At 49.5% G+C, this 16,375-nt stretch overlaps 1 protein-coding gene across 2 annotated transcripts in view; it reads right to left on the bottom strand.

Annotated features, from left to right (window-relative positions):
- The window catches only part of UBE3C (ubiquitin protein ligase E3C), a 117,441-nt gene that overhangs the window by 18,393 nt on the left and 82,673 nt on the right, over positions 1–16,375 (bottom strand). For both annotated transcript variants that reach the window (XM_026479227.4, XM_048212792.2), the window contains exon 19: positions 5,816–6,028. In XM_026479227.4, coding sequence (XP_026335012.1) covers positions 5,816–6,028 — 213 coding nt within the window. The remainder of the gene's footprint in view (positions 1–5,815; positions 6,029–16,375) is intronic.

Here is a 16,375-nt window from a genome sequence, read left to right as displayed (position 1 = left end):
CATCTCCTTGCACAACTCTGCTTCGGGGAGGGGCCGCAATGCCTCCCGTGGTCGCCGTCCGCTGACAGGCCATCTGTTACCTGGGCCTCACGAGCTTGCAGCTCAGTTTTAATGTACAAACTACCACCCCTTACTTTAAGTGGATTAACAACAGGTAATAAATGAGCCTGTACTGAGTGATTCAAGGACAAAGGACCTGGGAAACGATCGGGTAAAAGACTTCCAAAGCCCCAGTTACCCTTCCTGATTGGATGGCTATGACGTTTCTAGCGACGGCCCAGGGACTGCGTGGTGGTCATCTAAACTCCTCTCTAGGCTACATCGAAACAACTATCCGTGTCTAAAATCATGTCAAATCCGTCCTAGGATTTCAGTTTTGAGGGCATATTTAAATCTCTAACGTGGAACTGGAGCAGTCCTTATACTGAGCGCTCTCTTCCCTGACACTCCTGAGCGCGGCTGCAGGACGCTCGGGGCTCGCGTTACTCACGACCTGAGCAAGCTCACTTCATCCTCGGAGCCACGCGGCACGGCCGCAAAACCAGGACTCCAATAAGGTCTCGGGACTCAGGTTCATGCTTTGCACTAACAACGATCACTTATGGTACCATCTTTTTTTTTTTTAAAGATTTTATTTATTTATTTGACAGAGATAGAGACAGCCAGCGAGAGAGGGAATACAAGCAGGGGGAGTGGGAGAGGAAGAAGCAGGCTCACAGCAGAGGAGCCTGATGTGGGGCTCGATCCCATAACACCAGGATCACGCCCTGAGCCGAAGGCAGACGCTTAACCGCTGTGCCACCCAGGCGCCCCTATGGTACCATCTTAAACCTGGAGCACTGTCCTCAGCAAAGCTACGTGTACAAATTCGTGGTCTAGAATTTCACGTGTGTTTTTAAGCGGGCACACAGCCATATCGACAATACCAAAGAACAAAGAAAACAAGCTGGGGACGAACACTAGTATTTTAAAAGGGAAAATGGATTAACATAACCTACCAACATAATGAAGTATTTGCATATTAGAGATCTTTAAATCACAGTATTTTATAAACTCAAAGGTGTACAGAGGACTACGTTTTTATATCTATCTCTGTAGAAATCCATAAGATCTCCCCCACAAATTAGCTGCGTTACCAGTGACTTTCTTAATTTTTCCTGTTGGGACTCTTTCGTGTAATTCTTCCTCTGCACTGTCATCCACAATCTCTTTATTCAGTGGGGATTTCTATGAATAATTGGAACATCGTAACGTCACACTTTTGCTTTTAATAGATTCCAATATTACCAGTGGTGCTTTAATGGAACTCTTACATAGGCTACACTTCACTATTATCATCTATCTCAGAAGGAAAAATGGGAAATACCCCCATTAGCAAAGGCCGTGGACAGGTCATTATAAAACTGACTGCCCTGGCGCTTTTATTTCATTTTTAAATCGTGCCACCAGATGGAGCGAGGCAGCAGGGGCGAGCAGCCTCACTCTGTGTGATCCCAGCGTCCTCACGCCAGTAACAGACCTCATCTTTCCCAAAAATCTGAATTTTGCATGTTGAAACTTCAGCTCTATGAGATGGAAGAGGCAGAAGCAAAAGCCACTAAGTAAGCTGTAACCAAACAGAATGGGGTTCTGTCCTCATTCTTACTTTCTCTCCCAGTGTTGAGGTCCGCCTTCAAGAACACCTAGAGGTGTCCGAGTAAGACAGGGAAGCAGGAGGCCCGAGGCGGTTACCATTTCCTTTATTCCCACTTAGGGTTTAATCCACACCTATTTCTTACATAGGTAGTTTTTTACCTTTTTTTTTTTTTAAAGATTTTATTTATTTATTTGAGAGACAGAGAGCGCGCGAACATGTGCGCATGCACGGTGGGGGGACGTGGGGGCAGAGTTCTGGAGAAGAGAGAGAATCCCAAGCAGACTCCCTGCTGAGCGCGGAGCAGAGCCCCTACCGTGGGACTCGATCTCACGACCCCAAGATCATGACCTGAGCCGAAACCAAGAGTCAGATGCTAGACTGACTGAGCCACCCAGGCACCCCATTAAATAGGTAGCTTTTTAAAGGCCAAGAAATAGACTAAAATTCAAATACCACGAAGACAGACATTCAAAAATACCCAGAGAGTTTAGAAGGAGGACGTATGAATCTGTGTGTGTGCTTGTCTTGGCTTCTCAAGACATCACTGGGGTGTGGGGGCCGTGCCACGGTTCTGCGGTCCAGGGAGGAAGCCAACACAAAGGTCTTAAATCTCGGAACCTTCCCAAAGCACTCTCAGGACTAGCACAGCACGAGATAGCACTTCACACACAGTAGGATGGCTGTTTTTTTTTTAAAAGACTGAGAGAGAGAGAAAAGATAGCAGAAAGAAGCGTTGGCAAGCACGGGGAGAGATCAGAACCCCTGTGCGGTGCTGGCGGAAAGACAAGACGGTGCAGCCACGGTGGAAAACGGTATGCGGGTCCTCCAAGAGTTAAACCTTAGGATCACCGTATGACCCAGCAATCCCACTTCTAGGAATACACCCACGAGAACGGAACGCACAGACTCCCACAGGTATTCGTACAGCCATGTTCGCAGCATCATTATTCACGATAGCAGAGACAACTCTAATGTCCATCAGGCGATGAACGGATAAACAAACACGAGCCATACCGATTATGGACTACTTGCCTGAAGAAGGAAGAAAGTCAGACATGTGCTGCGTCACAGGGGAACTTGGAGGACATCATGCTCAGTGACATAACCAGTCACAAAAGGACAGGTGCTGTATGGCTGCACACAGGTGCAGTCCTCACAGTCGTCAAACTCAGACACCCGCGGTAGAACAGTGGGCACCAGGGCACAGGGGAGGGGACAGGGAGTTCAGTGCAAGAATGCCCTGCTGGCCCCATCCTCCTCTGACTCAAATAAAACTACTTTGCTCAAGATACTGACCTATACCTGTAGAACGTAACTTTAAAAATGAGGATGATACAGACATTCTCTCGTTAAAACTTTTTTCATTGCTTAACCCCCATGTTGTAATTTCTCCTTATTCTGGACCACCTAACCCAGAACATAAGCAGGCTTCTCCTGGGTCCTGTCCTGACTTACAGAATCCAAATCTCAGCTTCCTGGGGAGGAAGGCTCAGGGTTTTTTGTGTTTTTTTCCCCCTTTTCTTTTTTAAGGATTTTATTTTATTTTATTTTATTTATTATTATTATTTTTTAAAGATTTTATTTATTTGACAGAGAGAGAGAGAGAGTCAGCAAGAGAGGGAACACAAGCAGGGGGAGTGAGAGAGGAAGTAGCAGGCTCCCAGTGGAGCAAGGTGCCCAATAAAAATATTTATTATTATTATTTTTTAAAGATTTTATTTATTTGACAGAGAGAGAGAGAGTCAGCAAGAGAGGGAACACAAGCAGGGGGAGTGAGAGAGGAAGTAGCAGGCTCCCAGTGGAGCAAGGAGCTCAAACTCAGAACCCTGGGATCACGCCCTGAGTTGAAGGCAGATGCTTAACATCTGAGCCACCCAGGCGCCCCAGGATTTTATTTTTTTTACGTAATCTCTACATTCAACATGGGGCTCGAACCCACAACCCCGAGATCAAGAGCCATGCTCCACCGACCAATCCAGCCAGTGCCCCTCAAGTGTTTCCTGTTACTCATTTTCCTGCTGGCTCTGAAATGCATCTGTTTGGGCCATCTTACCCTGACACCCCGAAATACTGCAAACCAGCTACGGAATGAAACACTGGTTCTCCTTCTGAGGGTATCTTTACCCTTTCTAGAGCCCAAGTCCTCTAACTGTTCTCCACGACAACAGGAGAAGCCCGGACTTGCTGGCATCTGCCTCCCTACTCTTGTACACCCGTACGCTTAGCCATGTCTAAGTGTGCTCACCTGCCTGGTGAACACCTTTCCACCCACCCAGCGTGTCTCCCAGGTAGCTCTCCACTTGGGGCTGAGCTACTGCTCACATCTGCCTCCCCTGTTGCAATGTGTATGCTCTCCTAGTTTAGGAAAAAACTTCCTATGCACAACATCACGGCTGGTACAGAATGGCAATGCTGTCTCATGAATGGACGAAGAAATATAGACGAGGCACGGGGGCAAGTAAGTAATATGATACAAAAATAACCAAAATTGCATTAACTCCAATTTGTTCAGTATATGTGTTTATCGAAACAAAATGTTAGTGCTGACAACCTGAGGGTTAGTTAAGGAGTACCCTGAATGGGCCAATGCATTATCAAAGGTGATTTGACCAAGTACACATTTAATATGGAGTTACTTTTAAGTTGGCAAAGCTGATGCCCTTTGAAAGGCTGAATTAAAAACGAATAACAGAAATTTACAAAGTTAGAAGGTAACAACTGTTTTGTAGTTAAAATACAACTACTAGATTCAGAAAAGATTATTGATCTACATAAGAATAGCAGAAAAGCTGTTTTTCCCCACAAAACAGACCTATTCGTCTGAAAACCAAAAATAAATTAGAGAAGCACACTGGTCACTTTAACACCTGATGAAATGAGATATTAACAAGTACGACTTCAAAGGTCCTCAAATAATTTGGTTCATCGATACACGTAAAAAAAGGTTTTGTAGGGGCGCCTGGGTGGCACAGCGGTTAAGCGTCTGCCTTCGGCTCAGGGCGTGATCCCGGCGTTATGGGATCGAGCCCCACATCAGGCTCCTCCGCTGGGACCTGCTTCTTCCTCTCCCACTCCCCCTGCTTGTGTTCCCTCTCTCGCTGGCTGTCTCTCTCTCTGTACAATGAATAAATAAAATCTTAAAAAAAAAAAAGGTTTTGTAAATTATGGGGACATTCGAACATATGCTAATGTAGACAAAAAAGTACGCCGAACGCCCACACCCCGACCGCCACTTCAGCAAGTCCCACCTCATGGCCAATCTAGCTTCTCTCCACCTCCACCCACTGCCCCTGCTCTCATCATACTGGAAGCAAATCCCAGACGTTATCGATTCTTCCACAGACATTATGTTGTATAAGAATGTTCATAGCATATTCTTTCTAACAGCTGAAAAGTGGAAATAACTCAGCTGTCCGTCAACTGAGAGAGAAAATGTGGCGTCTCATACAGTGGGGAGCCGCTCAGCCGGAAGAAGGGATGAGGTCCTGGCTCCTGCAACAAGGGGATGAAGCCGGTGACGACAGGCTGGGGGCTGTAAGACTCCAGGTACGGACCGTGCCTGGGGCAGACGAGTGCGGACAGCACACAGACCATGCTCACCTACGCTGGGTCGGAGGGACCTGCTAATGCGCTCACGGCTCCTCTGGGGAGACGGAACCATCCTGAACGGAGATGCTGGCGAGGGGTGCACACTCCGGGAACGCGCTGACCCACGCCGCGCTCTAAACCGTGCACTTTCTGGTGTGCAAATTATACCCCAATGATGCTGTCATTTAAACAATCAGTTTCAATCTCTAACATGTAGGGTTTTCTCTTTTAAAAAAGGATAAAGACAGCAAGACCAACCAGACCGATAATGAAGGCCAGCGATTGGGGTCAGAGTACCCGAGGTCCACCGAGAGTGGGCAAGGAACGGAGGCGCACAGGGACCCTCAGGGCTAACCACCACTCCCTGGGACCGACAGCCAGACACGCAGCAGCCCCGGGAAGAGCATCCCAGAGGACAGCTGTCACAGAGGACTGGGGCTCCTGCGTCTCCAGCCCCCCACCCCCCCACCCCCACGTCTAACCCTCAGCGCACTGGAAAGGCACTGAAGCACTTCCACATGGAAGGAAATCCTCCCCATCGCCGTGGGAACAGAAGCTGGTCAGTAACAAACCGGCGCAGGGCCCCCTCACCTGTGCCTCTCCCAGGTCATTGTTCACCACAGTGAAGTTCAGCCCGAGTTCCTCCACGTCGCCTTCGTAGCTCTTGAGAAAAAGCAGATTCTTATACACTTCAGGATCTAAGGAGGCTAGATGATGGATGTCCACATCCGCGCTGGTTCCAAGCAATTTGGACAGGAAGAAGCCAGCAAAGGGCAATTCTACCAGCATATTTTCATAGAGAGCCTTCAAATGAGAACAAGGAACAACGATTAGCATTTCAGAGGAATTCTTTCTTCACACTGCCTACCAATAAAAAAAGTCCAACCTGAGATTTAACAGAATCCTGACAGCAGATACGTTTTCTTCACAACGATGCTGATGGTGGAGGCTGGTGTTTGGCGAGCACTCACCACGTGCCAGGCCAGGTTAACCATTCAGCGCAAGCACTCAGCGTGCCACAAATTCTAGAGCAGACCACCAGCGCATTTTAGGGCTGACTCACAGAACGTGCACACCGATGGGGGTGTGCACGGCCACACCTCTTGCACTGCCACAGAGGTGGGCACGTGCTTTCTGTGAGGCTTTGCAGCCGTAGGAGTCTCCCAGGGCTGCTGTAACAAAGGACCACGCGCTGCTGGGGGCTGAGAACAGAAACTCAGCTGGGCCAGACGTCTGACTCAAGGTGGCAGCAGGACACACTCTCTTGAAAGGCTTCCGTGTCTTCTCGGATGTGGCCGAACAGACCTGGTGGCCCCTGGCTTTTGGCTGAGTCACTCCGAACTCTGCCTCTTCGAGAGGCTGTCTTCCCTGTCTGTGTCTGCTTCTGCCTCTCCCTTCTCTTACAGAGACCAGTCACTGGATTTGGGGAGCCGTTCTTAATCCAGGATGACTTATAGGCAAAGGTTCACTTCCAAATAACATCAGGCTCACAGGTACGGGGGATTAGGATGGAACATCATCTTTTTGGGGGTCACAATTCAACCCACGACAGCGGGCTGGACCGGCTGGGTGGCTATCCCTCCACTCGGCCTTTGCAGCTAAAGAGGAACACAGACAGCGTGTGGACAAGTGAGGGCAGCTGTGTGCCAGGACTGGATTGCATGTGATTCCCAATGTCAAGAAATACTATTCTGTAGATTGTTTCAGCCATCAGAAGGAAAAAGCATTCTTAGCACACTGACCCCACGACAACAGGGGGCAGGCAGGAGCCGGCCCACAGGCTGCAGTTTGCCAGGCCTGTTCTACACTGAAGAGACGGGGCCTTGGGACTCACAGGCACTTATGTGGACATGACGAGTCAGCACGTAGCAGGGCTGGCGTCAAACCCAGACGCCCTGACGCCCGCACGGAGTACGTCTCCACTCCGAGTTACTGTTTACTTTTGTGTGCAAGGGCCACACACAGAACTGTCTTTTCACTTGTGTACATGAAAGGGTAATTTACGTAGAGTAAAATAAAATGTACGACCTACGAGTACAGCTTGATGAATTACTGTATTTGTGCCTGTGCGGCGGCCCCCCCGGGGTTAAGACACCAAACGCTCCCCCTCCCAAACTCCCCGTGAGAGTCCCTCACGTCCTTCGGCCACACCCTCCCTCACGTTAACCCCCCTCTGTGGCCATCACCACGGGCAGACTCTGTCACCCCCAGGACTCCACCAACGGCATTAGAGAGCGTGTGCCTCCTCACAGCACGATGTTTTTGAGATTCGTCCATGTTACTGTTGGCTCTTTTACGTGAGGCCGTGTAGTATCTCCAGCCCGGGACCTGACGATGGACGTGTGAGCTGCTTCCCACTTGGGGCTGGGATAACAGAGCCGCTGCACCGTGAGCTCGAGCCTTTCTGTGGATCTGTGCTCTGACTTCTCTCAGGACAGACTTCAGGCCTGTTAACAGGGAAGCACTGGGCATGAGGTATGTTTAGCTGTATTAGGCAACGACATGCTGTTTTCCAAAGTGCAGCCATTTTCCGCCATGACCAGCAATGCAGGAAGGTTCCAGCTGGCCAGAACCTCACCGATTATTAGTGTTGTCAGTCTTTTTAAAGTTTAGTTATTCTGGTTGGTGCAATGGGGTATCTCATTATGGTTTTAATTTGCATTTCCCTGATGTGCAGTGGTGCTGGATAAATTAAGTGCTGGTGAATATTACTATATTAATCTCCAGATTCTCTATCCAGAGATTGAGGGGGGCACCCAATGATGCAGGTTTTCCAGCATGATGCTGGGGTTCATCTTGCATGATAAATACTCCTATGGCCTAAGGCTGTAAAACACAACAAGGAATCAGAAGTGGGCTGTAAAATCTTCAGAAACATTCTTATTATTTGACTCTAACAGATGGTGGACTCGGAAGCCCTGACAAGCCTGTCAAGAACGTTCTAGTGACACTGAGCTGCTCTGTGCTGGTGCTGCTCCGTACCAGGTGCCGCGCAGGGCACACGTCGTTGGTCTCATTTCCATCCGGCCGATCTGTAAGATCTCCTGAGCAGAAGGCCAGAGGCCCCCTCTACAGAAGCCCAGGGGAAATCTGGAATTCCATGACCCAGGCCATGACAGGGAGAGTGGACTCGCCACCCTCTCTCAGGAGGCGGGGAGCTGGAGGCATATGTTCTCACAAACCTTTCTCTTTTGGGGGGGCTGGCGAGGGAGCCCCGCTTCAGAAAGCACTCAGGGAGCTGTGCCGTGCCTGCTGTGCCACGGATGCATTCAGAGCTTTTCTTTAAGTCACTGCTGAAAGATCCAAGTGCCACCACGCTGCTCACGGAAGCCGCCATAAAAACAAACCGTAATCCCAGGGGTAGTCATCCGTGAGACAGCGACTTTAGAAGCCCCTCTTCCAGGAGGCCGTTCACCCGACTCCATCCACACACGCGAGATGTGAGACACGAGGCTCTGGTGACACACCTGTGTGAACGAACTCACAGGAGACTAACAGCAGCTTCCAGGGAGCAGGGGCTCCGGCGTCCGAGCCTCCAGCCCCCGCGCCACCCTTCACGTGGGCTCAGGAGCCCTTCCCTGGCGACGTTTCCCGACACCACCGCAGTGTTTACTCAGCGCATCACATCGGGTGTGCGCCACTTCCGCGAGGGCCACAATCAGCGGTGGCACTCATCCGTGAACCACTGATCCGATGTAAACACACCAGAAACGCGCCCGCACGCGAGTGCTTCCCTGCTCCTCCTACGCCTCCGGACAATGCTGAGGTCACCTTGAGTGAGACCCACACTCCACAGTCTCTCCACTCGCAGGACTGGGAGGAACCGGAAGAGAGCCATTAAACACCGTCCTGAAAGGAACATCCAGACTGCACTGGCTTCCCGTCCCAGCACGTCGCTGGCAGACAGTATGAATGAATGCTTCTTCCCAAGGTTAACACGTCTACGGACTCCAGGTTCACCATCCGTTAACTACACATTTCATAACATCCCCCTCCAGCTAAGACTCCAGATGTTCTCTGCCAGGGAAACCAAAGTGTTATGTCCCTATGCTTTTTATTTCTGATCTGAAGGCTAATGATTACCCAATTTATTCTGAAAACATGGCGAAAAAGGACTTGTGAATGAGAGAATGAGCAGTAAGATGGCGGCCAGCACTTAACTCATCTACTGATAATGCAAAGGAAGAGTTGTTTTGAAAAACCACAGTTTGCTTCGAGTTAAGAATGGCTAATACTATTAACCTGGAGCACTTAAAAATCCCATTACTTCTAAATGAAGGATGGCTTCAAAGCCAAGGACAGCATTCTACGCCAGAAGCCATGATTGATTCCAGGTGTTGAAGAAAAGCCTCATTTGTACAGCGGACTTTAAAGGAAGCTGGAAGTGTAAATCATGTGATGTTCGATATGTAAGGCCATTGTTTGCCATTTCTGCATTAGTAACAATAAACCAGTGAAATTCGTTAAATGTATCAGAGCTACCTGAATTTTAAACAGAAATCCCACTGTGACTCATAAATGTAAATGCGTAGGTATAATTTTTTACATAAGGCAGGTTTAAGCCTTTAGAGCATTTAATATACAAGCACTAATAAATGATAGCACTAAAAACTATGATTGCATCAGCTAAATGGATTATAAATTAAATTTCCATAATGTATGCAACTGCGATACAAATGTAAGCATAAATCAAGGTATTTTCTAAACACAGGTTAATTATACAATTTCAAAACTGCCTATTTTTTATGCAAAATAATCCACTTAGCATTTTTCACACTGGCCTTAATTCTCCGCCGGTCGCACCACACTTGCTCCAGAAGCACATCAATAACCACTTGTCACGGAAAAAACTGCAATAGGTATATGGAAAAACCTGCAACGTATTTTTCAACTGTCTGTCTTTTATGAGTGTTTATAGCTAGAAATTGTGCCAAATGATTTGAAATAAAAAGGATTAATTATAGTAGAAGCCTTTTAATATAAGTGAGTGCAGTCGCAATGCAATTAATGCAAATCGTGGCACTATCGGGAGAATAAATGTGAACCACGAGAGGCCATTTCTGTTTGCTGCCAAAGAGCGTCAGTAATTTACTACATTAAGAATCAATAAAAAAATAATGCTTTTCCAATGCATCTCTATCAATCTTCAGGTAGTTCTAAAGCGCACATTTATAACTTCATCTAAAAACTATATCAGAGTTGCCTTGGGTTAAAGCCACCCTAATTGAGCAAGAAGATAATAATTTTAATTATTTTAGATCATGCTAACCTTGGAGTTTAAAAAAATAAAAAAAAAATGTACCATAAGGATGTGGGCTGATAGTAACGTGCTACATAATAGTTGTGCTTCAAAATGAATGACCGCGAGTGGAAAACACGGTCTCTGACGGGGACTGCGGTGGACCTTTAGGACCATCAGCTCCCATAGGGCGGAAAACACACCTCATCCTTAATGCCCAAGTCTCCGCACAGCACGTGGCATCATCAAGAGACATTTATTAAGTGCCACCTATGCGCTAGGGACCACTTTCCACACTGGAATTCTGCAACCATGAATCTGTTTGCAAAAACCCATTCTCTTCTGCAACACTTCAGGTTATGCAAAACTACGTATGTGGCACGATTCATTTCAAACCCCTGGGTCTTCACAATCCTATCCCAAAGGTCCTTCCACACTGTTCACTCTTTTGTCAACGCAGTGGCAGCGACACTGAATGTGAAGACTGGCGCGACGGGGCAATGTCCCACATTCCCATGTATCTCCTGTGCACTCTCACCACCCAAGACGGCGAAGTAGCCCTTCCAGCTCCACACTCCCGCACACTCTTGGGCACCCTATAGCCTCCTCTAAATAGTGACTCTGGGGCGCCTGTGTGGGTCAGTCGGTTGAGCCCTTGACTCAGGTCATGATCCCAGGGTCCTGGGAACGAGCCCCATGTCGGGCTCCCTGCGGGGAGTCTGCTTCTCCCTCTCTGCTGCTCCCTAGGCTTGTGCTCTCTCTCTCTCTCTCTTTCAAATAAATAAATAAATAAATAAAATCTTTAAACCCCAAAACAGAGCCTCTGTCCATTCGCGATTCAGCAAATGTCCACCAAGCACAACTGAGTTAAAGAAAAGGAATCCCTGAGAGCCTGAGGCTCCACGCCAGGATGCTGGCACTGCCTTCCTCTTCCCTACAGAGGCTCCAAACTGCCAGTGAGCCGAGCGCCTGGGCCTTGCTCATGTCCTGGAGCATTCTTCTCTGAGACCCTCCCTCAGGCGCCTCCTCACACCAGAAGCACAGGAGGCTGGGCGGGGGCGCTGCTGGCTACACCACCCGCCAGCGCTGGAAGCAAACACTTCCACGAGGACAGGTCTTTTCTTGTTCCTCGCACCTAATGCTTTGACAGCTTTACTTTAATAGCTCTCCTTCCGAAAACCTGCAGGGATGCTGGGTGGGTGGGAGATGAGAGTTCACTTCTCAAATCCTATCTCATTGGACATCCAGAAATCAAGCCGTACGTGGAATAAACTTGACCAGCCGAGCGCTGAGGCTTCCTTCCCGTGTGTGCGTCTAACCGTGCTCGCCCAGGCCCCAGCTCCACCCAAGACATGACTCTCCTGCTCCCCCCGCCCCACTCTGCCCACAGAGGCATTTCTGGAAGATCAAGAACCGAAAGGGTTCGCCAAAGTGACAAATCACAAGAAGTAAATACCTGGGAGTTTTAGGACGTTGTTACATCCCTGCTTCTGAAAGATTTATCAGGAGTGCAGAAAAACATTGAGGCCCAGTTAAGGTACCCCACTCGGGAGAACCATTTCACTAACTAAAGGAAACATCTTTCAGGTTTGAAGATTCACCTACCGCACAGGGTAATAAAATACAGACTGAAATCTGCCACACTACCTCCCTAGAAATTTGAGGATACGGACGTCCCTCCAGGCTGAATAACTTCGTTCCTGCCAGGCGCTGAGAACTTTCTCCACAAGATGATGAGACACAGGACCGCTACAGCTCCTCTGGCTCAAATGACCACACCCGAAACCTCCACCCAGTAGCGAGTTCTCCTTCTAACTCCTTTGACCCTTTTTGTCTCTTACAAAATCACTGCATCGTACTATTTTTTTGGTAACAGCTTTATTGAGATATGATTCAGATAAATGACAATTCACCCATTTAAAGTAAACAATCCAATGGCTCTTATCGTGACTGAGTTATGCAGCCATCAGCACAATTAATTTTTGAACATTTTCATCCCCCACAAAAGAAACCCTTTACCTCTTCGTGGCCCTCATTTCTCCCACCCTCCCAGTCTGGGGCGGTCATTAATCTACTTTCTCACTTCATAGATTTCCCTCTCTGGACACTTCAGATGGGGGGAACCTAGAATGGCGATCTGCTGTGATCCGCTTTCTTGCAGTAGCCTGTTTTGTTCGGCGGTGTCGTAACGACTCAGGACTTTATTCCTTTTCACGGCCAAATCGTATCCTGTGGTATGGACAGGCCAGTTCTGTTCTCCTTCGTGACGACAGACATCTGACTCATGTCCCCCTCTAGGCTGTTACAGAGCACGCTACAGTGAACACTTTCTGCGTGAACACACGTTGGTTGGGTCAAAAGGGAACTCTGTAGCCGTGGCTCGTCCGCACGGTCTCACATTCGCTCTTTACCCTCACGCATGGGTGCCCGATTTCCCCACGTCCTTGCCAGCACTGGGTGTTATCAGTCTTTGTGACTCCTTCCGTCTCGTGAGCGTGAAGCGGTCTTGCACTGTGGTTCTGATGTGCATTTTCCTGATGACTAATGATGGTGAGCACCTTTTCATGTGCTTATTGCTCATCTACTGATCTTCTGTGGAGGAATATCTATTCAGGTCCTTTGCCCATTTTAAAATTAGTTGTCTTTTTATCACAGAGTCCTTTCTATATCCTAGTGCAAGCCTCTTATCACATTTGATTTACAAATACTTTCTCCTTTTAGTGGGTTGTCCTTTCAGTCTCTTGATGGTGTTCTTTGAAGCAAGAAAATTTTTGATGAAGTCCAACCTATTTTTTTTTCTTTTTGTATTCTTGGTTTCATTTCTAAGAAACAGGATTATTCCTGACAATACTGCAACATTTAGCACTGTTTGCAGGATGGGTTGTCCTATGCTTTTTTTCTTTTCTTTTTTTTTTTTTAAAGACTTGTTTACTGGAGAGAGAGAGAGAGAGAGAAAGAAAGAGAGAGAGAGAGAACACATGGGGAGGGGCAGAGGGAGAAAAGAGGACTCCGCCAAGTGTGGAGCCTGATGCAGGCTGATCCCACAATCCTGAGATCATGACCTGAGCCAAAATCAAGAGTCGAACGCTTCACTGACTGAGTCACCCGGGCACCCTGAGTGCTATGCTCTTCATATTCCTCAGCACCCTTCTCTCCTTTGGTCGTTGTTTGCTCTATTGCACTCGTGCACCAGTGGGAAAAGTGAGGTACGGACCCCTCCCTGTTTCTCACTGCCACTTTACACCACACCTGCCACCACCTGTCCATGGCTTTGACTCTCCTGCTGTTGGGCCAGAGCCCCCACTGCCAGCTCCCTGACCTTGATCCTGACTCAGGGCTGTCTCCTGCACACCTTGACCCTGACCCTGTGGCCGTCTCTCACACGCTCACCCTGACCCTGTGGCCATCTCCCGCACTCTGACCCTGACCCTGACCCTGACCCCGTGGCCATCTCCCCACTCTGACCCTGACCCTGACCCCGCGGCCGTCTCCCGCACTCTGACCCTGAGCTTGACCCCGCGGCCGTCTCCCGCACTCTGACCCTGTCCCCGTGGCCGTCTCCCGTCCACTCTCCTGTGTCTTTCTGTTACTCTGCTCCCTGCCGTCCTCTGCCTCGCCCAGGCACTCAGTCTTCAGGCCTGTCCTGGAACTGTTGCTGCCAGTAACTGAGCGCTCCTCCCTGAGCCGATTTCAACCACCCCACACTCTGACTCCTTACTGACCAGTCTGCGCGGCCCCCACTGCCAACCACAACACCATACCTCATCTTGTCACCTTCCTGTTTCCCTGCCCTCGGATCCTCATGAAGAGCCTCCTCTCCAGAGCCCAGGTTTAAAGGTTCACGGCCATAATCACCTCTCGTGCCCTTAATTCCCCTGCACCCAGCTAGCTCTTTATTATATTTGCCCGGCAAACACCGCCCACCCTGGGTTCAACCTACCGCCACACCTGCGTCTGTGTCTGGATCCCCCCCCAAATGATGCTGCCAGCCTCAAGGGTGCCTGAGGCCAGCTGGCGGTCCTGCTGTATTTCCCTGCCCGCAATCCTCAGACTCAGAGGGAACCAATGCGCAGGCTGCTGGGCCCCACCCCACAGTTCTGGGCCCAGCAGGCTGGGGACAGGGTCCACGAAAAGACCTGATGGACAAGCCGCACGCAGCAGCCCTACTGCTGCTCTGGGAGCCACCCTTCGAGACCCCTGCCTCCTCCTCATCTCACCGTCCCTCCCCACCTTCAACCGGCCAAAGGCTGCCTCCTGCCGCAAGACAGTGGACGCTCAGAAGGACAGCTCGTGGGCTCCCACCGCCCACAGCTGCGCCCTGCACTTGGCCTCCGCTTCCCGCACAGACCGCCCACACGTGTTCCGGACCGAGCGCCGGAGCCCTGCCCGCGGCCTCCTCTAGGCGCTCCTCCAGCAAGCGCCCGTCCCCACAGCCACGTCAGAAGCACACGAACCGCACGCCCTCTCTCTTTAGAACCATGAAGCTCCATCAAGCCCACACTGAAGCTACTGCTGAGCTTCTCTTTACAGAAACGCTCCTCGAGAGCTTCCAGCCCGGCCCGCCAACCCCCCGCCCCCCGGAATTACGAGAAGTCTGTTGCTGCAGAGTGCCCCACTCCTAAGTGTGAGCCCACTGCGTCAAAGCACCCGGTCCCCCAAAGAGGAACTTACCAGCACCCCAGAAGCCGCCCTTGCCCCTGACGAGGAGAAAGGATCTGACACCCAACAGCAGAAACTAGTTTGGCCTGCTTCTGAGCTTATGTAAGTGGAGTCCTACAGAATGTACTCCTTTGTTTCTGGCTTCTTTTTCTCAGCAGTGGGTCTGTGCCGTTCTTCCATGCTGCTGTGAACAGCTGTGGTTTGGTCATTCCATAGTTCACATCAATATCCCACAACGTGTTATCGGCTTACTTCCGAAGGGCATCTGGGCAGCTCAGTTTGGGGCTATATAACCGAGCGTTACTGGAGCCATTCCTATACACATGTTTTGGCAAATATACATACGTGTTTCTGCTGGGATGCAGCCACAGAGGAACAGGATTTGGTCCACGTGCTGAGGCTCTGGCCTCCCCCCTTCACCATGAATTCACACCGTGAATGCTCCCTTCTAGCCCTTATTGTCCTGACATATGAATAGCATCTGGCACTATTCATCAGTCTCTCTCCCTTGAAACACTGTCTTGATTTGGCCTCGGAAATACCACACTTGCCTGGTTTGCTCCCTACGTCTCCAGCTGCTTCTCCCGACCGTCACAGTCTCTGAACTCTCAACCTGGCCCCAGACTCGGTTCTTCAGTGCTTTCTTTTCTCTAGCTACACTCACTCCCTGGACAACACCGCTCAGTCTCACAACCTTAAGTACCCCCTGAGCACTGATGGCTCAGCTCAGACCTCGCCCCTCAACTCAAGGCCCACAGATTCAACTGCGACTCCGCAGGCATCTCAGGACCTAAGGAAAAACAAACATGTCCTCATCCCTTCCCAAGTCTCCCCACCATGGTCGACGATACTTCTAGCCTCTGGTTCTCAGAACAAAATCTGTGTAGCCCCACTGTCTCTCTTGCCCTTATATACCAGCATCTGATTTTTTTTTTTTTTAGCAAATCCCCCTGGGTCTTCTCTGCAACACTACCTCCCCAGGATACTAACGACCACGGAGTGCCTGGGATACCTCCGACTGGTCTCTCACATGAGTTCCCGTTGCCGTTTAAGCTATATACAAGAGCAGAGGCAAGGAGATCCGCTAAACGTAATTCATACCCCATCACTGCTCTGCTCAGTTCCCTGTTGCTGAAACCAGGGATCCCAGTCGGCCTGGTCTTACTCAAGAGCTTCAGCTCAAAGACCTCTTGCTGCTTCCCTAACAAAGTTGATCATAATTTTGGAAACAAGAGTAAATATGTCCATCTTTA

The sequence above is a fragment of the Ursus arctos genome, unplaced genomic scaffold (genome assembly GCF_023065955.2).
Source record: "Ursus arctos isolate Adak ecotype North America unplaced genomic scaffold, UrsArc2.0 scaffold_3, whole genome shotgun sequence".
NCBI classification, from domain to species: Eukaryota; Metazoa; Chordata; class Mammalia; order Carnivora; family Ursidae; genus Ursus; species Ursus arctos.
This window is presented reverse-complemented; position numbering and strand designations above follow the sequence as displayed.